The 9,533-nt window shown below is 49.3% G+C and overlaps 1 protein-coding gene across 1 annotated transcript in view; it reads left to right on the top strand.

The window, feature by feature from the left end:
* Positions 1-203: 203 nt before the first annotated feature.
* Positions 204-9,533, top strand: part of ABR (ABR activator of RhoGEF and GTPase) — a gene marked incomplete at its 5' end in the record, with an annotated part of 137,522 nt that continues 128,192 nt past the window's right edge. Inside the window, one exon of the mRNA XM_080923757.1 lies at positions 204-326. Coding sequence (XP_080779883.1) covers positions 266-326 — 61 coding nt within the window. The remainder of the gene's footprint in view (positions 327-9,533) is intronic.

Raw genomic sequence — 9,533 nt, 5'->3', positions numbered from 1 at the left:
GCAGCGGGTTCGCCGAGGCTGCCGTAGTCCTGCTCTGAGCTCCTGGGGGCGCTCCCCTGTCCTCACCTTGGCCGCTCCGGCTTGCTCCTCCCTGCTACCTGTTTCCTCGGCTCTCCCGCTTCCAACCTGAGCTCGGCAACTTCGACCTCCGAGTCTGGCCGCCCCTCCCGGCACCCCGCCCGCCGGCGCCCTCCCTCCTTTGTTGTGCGATGAGGGTCGGGTTTCCCATCTGACCAAGGAGCCTCTGCCGCGCAGAGCCGCAGGCATGGAGCCGCTTAGCCACCGGGGCCTGCCGCGCCTCTCTTGGATCGACACCCTCTACAGCAGTACGTGTGTGCCCATGGGTTGCTGGGCGGGGGACGGGGGGGGTGTAAGAGGGACACCCTGTACCCTCCAAGGAGCCCTGTTGCCCTCGAGGTCCCAGTTGCACCCGGGCACCGGCGAGTGTTAGCGGCCATAGTCTGCCAGGTGTGCAGCCAGCCAGTGGGAGGAGGAGGAGGAGCGGTATGGAGTCCTCCAAGCAGGGGCTGGGGGGACTGTGTCACCCCTCCCACCTGTTGTATAACCCAGCACTCTACCACTCAGAGAGTGGGAAGCGTCCTTTTTAGGGCTCTACCTTGGCCTTCAGGATTGGCAGCTTTTCTCTTCACATTGAAGCAGGAAGGCCATTTTGGGGAAAGTCTTTGGCTCTTTCTAGTTTACTATCTCAGGGGCATTCCGGTGTGTGATTCGGGTTGATGGTGGGATCGGGTTGGAAGAGAGACTGTAAGTACGGATTTCTGTGGCGCCCATTTGGATGAAAGAGCCAACCTCCTAGCTCAGCAGTCTTTCTTGCCAGCCTCATCACCACCCCCATTCTCATCACTAACACCCCCCTCCAAGAAAAGCAAATGAAGGGGGAGAAAAAAAAATCTCTGGTACTCCACCTCCTCGCTCCCGAATCAGCCATGATCATGTGATTGCTCTTGTGCTGCCTGGGGGATGTGTAGTTGATCACTGGGACTTACTCAGATGAGAACCATTCCCACTAACCCTTCCATGCCTTAGGTGGCACTGCCCATGTCGCCCTCCCCGCCTCCTCTTTAACTCATTGGTATTTTGTGGTGTAGAGAGATGGTCCTGGTGGCCTCCGGGAAAGACAGTGGATTTGCTCATACCTATGGAAATTCTGGGAACCCTCCCACTCTCTTTTAGCACACCCTAGCCCTGAACTCGGGACAGACGACTAGGGGGTGACTCTGAGCATTAGGTGCATGAAACAAGGACATTTTGAAAGGTCAGCCTGGCTTTAGTTCCTTACTAACAGTCACATCCCAGAGGTGAGAGGAGATGATGTCTTGATCTTGGAGGTCTCTGCACTGCCCAACACCCAGGCTCTGCCCTCTGCTTCCTTTGGGCCAGCACTTCTCATATCTTCTACCCAGCCTCTTATCCCAGTTTCCTACCCCTCCTCTTCCCAGGAGCTCTCCTTGTGATGGTTCATTCTGCTTTGGGTTTTCAACATCAAAGAGGCAAATCTGGTTCCCCTGGGTGTCCATCCTGGCCAAACGCAGCCAGTCCATCTGCTCTTTTCCAGTAGAGGCCAGCGTCGTTGGGTGAAGGTCAGGACTCACAGCTGTGGTGTGCATGTGCACACGTGTGTCTGTACAAATGGGGACACACACATCTGTTAAGAGGCCTGGTGCAGATCAGCTCCTGACTCAAAGGCTGGATTAGTGACCTCCGCTTAGCTGCACTCTTGCAAATCTGTCATAACAATGCCTTATATTCATCTGCAGTTTGTGCTCTTGGATATTTCTGGCTCTCTGCAAAACCCATTCCTACTTTCCTTATTTCCCAAAGCATAGAATCCTATGGAAAGCAATTTGTGGCTTTCTCTATATTACTAAAGATAATTCTATAATTTGATCATCCAAGTCCCCAGCCCCAGCCTGGTGTTGAGAAGCAAAATTGCCTTGAGAATTCTTGACTAGAGCAAAGTCAGAGAAGGGAATTAGGCCAAGGGCCTCTGTGGGGGTGCTCTATAAACCAGTCCTCAGTTTGACAGCTTGGCATCTAACCCATTGTAAGGCCCTGGGACGGCTGGAGGGTGAGGTGGTAGGCAGGAGCACTAACTTTGCGCAGTGTATGGAGTCCCTGCCTTGCTTCTGGAATGGCTTATTTGGGAGTCTGTAACAGAAGGCTTCCTGGGGAGGTTTTATGCAGTCATATTTGGGCCGTTAGCCATCAAGTTTTCTTCTTGACAAGAACCTAAGTTAAACAAATTCCCAGGCTGTCATTTGCCTGGCAGTGTGGTTGTGTGGTTCTGTGGTTCCCAGGGGCAGTTCCTCTGCTCCAGTGGAAGCTTTTTGGTACCAACTCACAGGTCCCCACAAGTGCTAGATTCAGGGATTATAAATGGGGTACGCATGGCAGCCAAGGTGACTCCCTAGAGACGGGAAGTGATTCAGTTATAGAGGCTCGGTGTGAATGACATTTCTGTAAGAGTACTCCTAGCTTTTCCAGGTTGTTGAGAGTGTTCCAGGTACTGTGCTAGGTACTTTCTACCTCTTAGTTCCAATCCTCACAACTCTTACAGATCTGGGAAGGGAGATTGAATAAACTTAAATAATGTAATCACAATCACATAGCTGATAAAGGACAGAGGGCACTCAGATCAGTGAGGAGGACTTGCGTGTCTCCCAGTACGTCTGAGCTTCCTCAAGGCTCTGTCCTATCATGCAGTCGGCAATGCCTGTCTATTCAGAGCTCTCCTCAATTGTTGTCCTGAAATGATCCAGCAGGGTAAATGGTTTTGGTAACTTTGACATCACATTGTTCTGTGTCTCTGTAGGACCTTGGGCCTCATTTTGTAGCCAGATTGGCTGAGGCTCTCTCTAAACCTAGTGGCTCTCTACTCTGGTCAGACTAACCACCAACCCATTCCTTCTGACTTCTTGTCACTGGAGTCCTTGCTCTCTTCTTTCTGGTGTCTGAAGCTGTGCCAGGTGTGAGCTGATGACAGAATATATTGATGGTTGTCACACACTCCTTGCAAAGGTGGTAGCTGTAAGTCGCCTCTGTAGTGGAGTCCTGAATGGCTGGGCCACGGGGATATGTCAGGCAGAAGGAGAAGTGGTAGATCCCAGCCACCCTCGTGCTCTGGAACTGATGGGGACAGGGTTCTTGGCCCCGATGGTCTGAGGGTGCAGCTTCTTAACCTCTTATTTTCCGTGTGAATATAATAGTGGTTCTTCCTCAACGCTTTGTCTTGACTCTTCCCCGGTGGCTGGTATGAGTCTCTGTGGGCTTGTTTTCTTTCCTTCTCATAATTCCTCTATGTATTTTCATCAGTCACCCTTTCTGCTAAACACTTCTACCCTCTCTACTGTACCATGGAGAGCGTCTGGACTAAATTAAGTTCTGTGAAGTAGCACAAACACAAGGGCACTCTGAAACTCACCCCAAGTAGACACAGCCCTCCGAGCAGGTCTAAGCTAAGACACACATGTGCACCAGGCAGGCTCATCATTTAGCTCCTCTTTAGGCGGGAAATCTTTAAGTGTGTGCTCTAGATGGATTTAAAGGGGAGGCACGGGGCTACGTTTCAGGTCTCCTCCTTTGCCATTTTGACCTTCTTTATCCCACGCAACACAGAACAGATCTCAAACATACCTACTCTGCTGAGCCAAGCGAAACCCTCTGCTCTCCTGGGTTCTATAGAAGGCGGAACATGGCCATCTGTAGTTATGAGACACCCATCTGATAGAATCAATGTCTGTTACTCCAGCAGCATTCAAAGACAATGTGTTGTGATAGCCTTAAGCCCCTTATGGACTCAGCCTGTATACCAAAGACTGTGGGGTAGGAACCCATTTCCAGGTCACCTTGAGCGTGTCTCAGTGGCTCATCCTACTCCTGTGTTCGCTGTGCATCCTAGGACCAAACCCATAGCACTGACAGTGACCAGAGCAGCCCCCTCAGCCAGGCGCCATCAGACTGCTCCTTACGTCCCAGCCAACACCTGCAGGTGGGTGTTCTCTTCTGTTGAATACTAATTTATTCTTTCTCATCAGCACCAGTCTGTAATCGTCACAGCAGTTGAAGTCTCAGAGGTAGGACTGACAGAATAATTAGGTCAACTGTTCAATTAAAAAAAAATTGTTTTTTTGGCTATGACCATTGCTGCTGTTATTTGGAAAAAAGAAGGGATGACAGGGACATTTGTGGAGAATTGCCTAGAAGTTACATCTTGGGGGTTGATTAGATAGTGGGGAAAATATTGAGAATACCCTTTTTGCCTTTATCCTGGGAGCAGGCTGTTCTCTGAGGCATGAGATATGTCTTGGCATGATTCTGTACCTTCCTTGTGCCCACTACTTTACTTCTGTAAAGTAGTATCTCTCAGGAGTGTTGTGGATTCGTTAGTTAATGTCTGTTAACATCTTTGAGGATAATACCATCAAACCTCCTGGTTGTCTGGCTTGTCACAGTCTCATTATTGAACAGGCCCCATGAAAAGAAAGCCTTACTTCTGGGAAGATGGTGAGTACACTGATAGCAATGGGGTACCGTGTAAATGTTCTGACAGCTATACCCACAGCTTTTTAGGGAGTACCTAGCTGGTAGCTCATACATAGACCCTCAGTAGTGTTTGGTGGTGTGAGTCTGAGAGGGAGCGAACATTTTTTTCCCCTGTGTTTTTTGGCTCCTTTAACTCCTGACTCCACCAGAAATCCCAGAAACACATTATCTGGCCCATTCATGAGTTCCCTGACATGTGTGTTTGGTAATTGTAGTAGTGTGTAGTGAATTTTGAGACCCCCCAGGGGAATCCTATGCTTTGCCAGGGCCTGTGTTTGGAAGGCTTCTCTGCTGTGTTTGTGTTGCAGCTGTTTGACTCGGCTTGAGTCTGTGGGGGGGAAATCTGGAGCTAGGCTTTAAACGGCTCCAGAATAACTGATTTCCTTCACCTCAGGTTGGCTATGGTGGACTAAGACGGGCGAGGGGATGTGGCCCACTATGTTTTTTTCAGGGATGTAGCCTTTTCCTCTGAGTGTTGCCTGGATCTGTGGGGGAGGCATGCATGCAAGCCTGTCTGTCTCCAGGGCTGTCAAAAGGAAGAGGAAAGTCTCACCTGTCTGAGGCTGTCCTTGAACTCATAACCCTCCTCCCCCCAACACTTGGGATTACAGGCTTTATGTAGTGCTGGAGATCTAAACCAGGATTTAATGGATACTGTACAGCGACTCTGCTAAATAAGCTCTATTTCGAGCCCTTCTTGGTTGTTTTGCTGTATGACTTAGCCTGCCTCAACCTTGTACTTCTTAGGGTAAGATTTAATCAGTTGGAGCCTTGAGGACCCATGGTTGGTAGCAGGAGTCTTATGATAGTTTTGACTCTTGGGTGAAACCTTGTTTAGATCGTCTTCTAAGCAGGGAGGAAAAAGGAAACCAGGGCAGTGGGCGGACTGTATAATACCCATTTGGAAGCTGACGACAGATGTTTAGATCCTGTTCCTATGACCTCCAAAGCATTTGGAAAGAGCACTTTGAGGTGGTACCTCTAAAGGTCCTGTGACTTTTTGTAGATGGGGCAACCAGTTGTCTAGTCCTTAAATTCAAATCTCCTTTAGTGTCTCCCTCAGTTTCTTGCCCCTGTGCTTAATTGCTGTCTTCGCTTCTTACTCCTCCACCACAAACTAGAACAAGAGATGAACGGGCTGTTTAGAAAACGTCAGGGTTACCTGGCCTTTGGAGATGAGGATAGCTGGAGTGAGTCCTGTAGTGACCTCGTTGGTCAAGTCCAATCCCCTCTTCCTTTTCTCTGCCCTCACTCACATGCCTCTATGTCCCTTTAGACCACATGACATGGAGATGTCATTTTGCCTAAAGTGAACAAGGTCTGTAGAAGGGGTTGGGTACCTACGGGAGCCTAGGATTGATGAAGGGCTTGTGGTTTTGCTTGGGGCTTCTGGGGAAGAATGTGACTGTAATTATCTTCATGGGATTGAAAGGCTGATCCTGTTAGTGTGCTGGGCTAACCTCTTCCTCCTGGGCATTGCCTCCCAGGCAGCAGTAAGAGTTTAATGGATCAAGATTACACAGCGTAAAGATGCTGTGTAATTAAGCTTAGTTGCCTCCCTGAATGGGGGGGGGACTTCAACAAAAACAATTGATTTCTTCCTTTGTGGTTACCTTGGATATTGTTGGTTATTCTGAGCATTTTTCTTCCCTCCCTCCCTCCCTCCCTCCCTCTCTCTCTCTCTCTCTCTCTCTCTCTCTCTCTCTCTCTCTCTCTCTCTTTCTCTCTCTCTCTCTCTCTCTCCCCCCTCCCTTTAGGGCATAATCTTAAGAGAAAAATAGAGGCCCCTTTATGAAGTTGAGATGTTAGGGTGGCAGTGTGTTCTGTGATGGCATCCAGTGGAGGCCTCTTTAGGAAGAAAAAAAAAAAGGAGTTCTGAAGAGAAACCTCTTCCTTGGGTCCCCAAATTACATCTTCCAATAAAAATAATCTGTGAGTCTTACTGGACTCAGGGAAATTAGGTTTTTCCACCTGAAGGGGGAAAAAAACTGTCTTCCAATTTTTAAAGAATTTGTTACTGAATATATGTGTGCCATGTGAATGTATATGGGTGTGTCCCCTGCTTGCACATGGAGGTTTAAAGACAACTTTATGGAGCCAGTTCTCTCTTTCCACATTTCATCTGGATTCTGGGGGTTCAACTTGGTCTAGCAAGCTTGTTCAACAAGTTTACAGAATGGACCATCTTGTTAGCCTTCTGTTTTCTTTAGAAAAATTGGAAGTGGGGGGACTGGTGATGTAGCTCAATGGGTAAAGTGCTTGCCTAGGATTCACAAAGGCTCAGGATAAAGCCAAAGCACCCCACAAAACTTGGGTGTGGTGACATCTGGAGGAATGAAGAGTTCAAGGTTAGCTGTGTAGGGAGCTTGGGGTCCATGGAACCCTACCTCAGAGACACTGAGGCAAGCTAGAAGAGGCACTGGGTGTGGAACATCATGTTAGCCTGACCCTAAAAAAGTGTGCCACTTTCCACACTGTCCCTTTCGCAGTGGATCTGTGAGGAGTCAGTAGCTGGTGTTTCACTGAACTGCATATATCTGGTTATCTCTGACCAGTGAGACACCTGTGAAGACTATTTTTCTCCAGTGTGGGTGGGAGGGTAGTGCTGACGGTTCAACCAAAGGCCTTATGTGTTCTAGGCAAGTGCTGTACCACTGAGCTGTACTCCCAGCCCCCACCCCACCCCCACCTTCGTTGTTTCAAGACAAGGTTTCTCTGTGTAGCCCTGGATGTCCTAAATGATCTGGAACTTGCTCTGTAGAGCAGGTTAACCTTGAACTCAGAGATCCCTCTGCCTCTGCCTCCTGAGTGTTGGGGTTCAAGGTGTGCGCCCCCTTTTTTTTGCTCTTTATTTTGAGCCAGTCTCTTTGACAAGGCTGACCTTAAACCCTTGATCTTCCTGCCTCAGCTTCCCAGATAGCTGGGATTGTAGGTGAGTACTACGGAGACTGATTCTTGTTTCTCCATGGTGAGAGTGGCCCATCTTCTAGGGATCCTTTATGTGCCTCACCAACTGGCTTCCTTTTCCTACGGATAGCCCCTCCCACGGGGGATATTTGGGACTCATATCCTTGTATGACCTCATTTTGGGGGTTATTGGCAAGAAATGATACCTGTTAATGAGAGGGGGAAGCAGGGGAGGGAGGAAGACTGACAGGTCATGATCTAAGCTTGGAGGTGGGGCTGGGTGAACTTCAATGCCTTGTTCTCAGAGCACTTGGGGATAGGGGTAAAGAAATGGGAACTGGAAGAGAGGACTTGGCAGAGCCACAGTGTGCTGGCCCTGCTCTTGGATCTTTTCAAATTCACCTCCACAGCCCCAGAAGGAGAATAATGAGGCCTCAGCCATAAATCAGGCCACTGAGTACCAAGGTTCTTTGCCCAGGCCCAGGGCCTATTGGGTGGAGATCTGGCTGGTGTCTCAATCTACCCAGTGCAGCATGTTAATTAGGGGTGATGTGACTTCTCACGTGTAGTGTCCTCCAGCCTCACTTTCTATATTCGTGGAGGTCCCCAGGCCCAGGGAGCCTCTTACTGAGATGGTGGACCTCAGGGAAAGACTGAGCCTGGTGACTCGGACTTTTGTATACGTACCTTTGGCCAGGGCCAAAAAGGCCTGAATAAGACTGAAGGCCTTATTTCACAGAGTTTGTGTGTGGTGAGCAGAGAGAAGAAAGGCTGAACAGGGATCAAAGGGGGAAGGCAGAAGCACACTGCCCTTCCCCCACCCCACCCCCTTCTTGTGCACATGGGTTTGGGGAAGAGCTTTCCAATTCCAGTCTCCTTCCCCTTGGTGTTCAAAATTTCAAGGACAGCTCACATCCTGCATTGACTCAGCAGTGTTTTTTTTTAGGAACCTCTGCTTGCTGGGATATAGGGACGCCTGAATCTCAGGCACATGTTTTTCTATGGGGACACATATGGAATTCTGGTTGCCCCAGGGCCTTATTCCCTCCTGACTCCTCCTACCACTCTGCAGCAGCCTCCTTCCTGGGGGCCTGTTTTGCTCCTGCCTCCTAGCCTTCTCCTACTGGATTCCAGAATGTAGCCAGGCAGAGGCTCAGCCTTGCTGCCCTGCTGTCTGACCCTCAACCCACCCAGAGCTTTCTCTTGCTCTCCTGCCCTCCCCCACCACTTTCTTCATATTCTTCCAAGGGAGCAGTGTCTCTTTGGGAAGACCCCACTATAAGGCTGCCAACTCTAAAAGTGATTCAAGGTCAGGAGAGCAGGTACTACTCATGGAGTCCTATCCCTGCAAAATACACCCTCCCTCTGGTGCGTCTCAAGGGTTGCTCTGCGAAGGTGGAAAAGGTGACTCTGGGAGCAGAACAGGGTTGGGGAATACCCAGGATTTAGTATCCTGTGGTATTGTGTGTTCGTTCTGTGTCAGGAAAGAAAAGCCTGCGAGTTATGGGAGGTCTAGGATGTAGCATTAAAAGGAATTTGCTCATGGGTGGCCTGACCGGAAAAAGTCAGCTCTTCTATACTCTTGTGATGGTTTTTTTTTTTTTTTTTTTTTTTTAACTATTTAAGGGATGAATGGTTTAAAAATGTATTTTTTAGTGTGTGTGTGTGTGTGTGTGTGTGTGTGTGTTGTATGTGAGGGTGCATATATTACCATAGTGTGGGGGTGGTGTGGAGAGAGGTGTGGGTCAGGTCTGTAAGGTCAGGACAACCTTGGTATTTGTCTCACCTTCCACCCTGTTTGAAGCAGGGTCCTTCCTGGTTGTCACTGTGCTTGGTTCTCCAAGCTAGCTGCTCCAGACTGCAGGCTAGCAGCTCCAGGGTTTCCAAGGGATTCTTCTGTGTCCCCCCCCCACCCCCACACCTCACTGTAGGAGTACTGGAATTACAAGTCAGCTACTGTATCTGACTTTTAAGTGGGTTCCAGGGGTCTGAACCAGTATCATCAGGTTTGCAGGACAGTACTTTCCTAGCCAAGCTCCCTTACCCTCTTACCGTTCTCTTTA

The sequence above is a fragment of the Micromys minutus genome (assembly GCF_963924665.1).
Source record: "Micromys minutus genome assembly, chromosome: 10".
Taxonomy (NCBI): Eukaryota; Metazoa; Chordata; class Mammalia; order Rodentia; family Muridae; genus Micromys; species Micromys minutus.
This window is presented reverse-complemented; position numbering and strand designations above follow the sequence as displayed.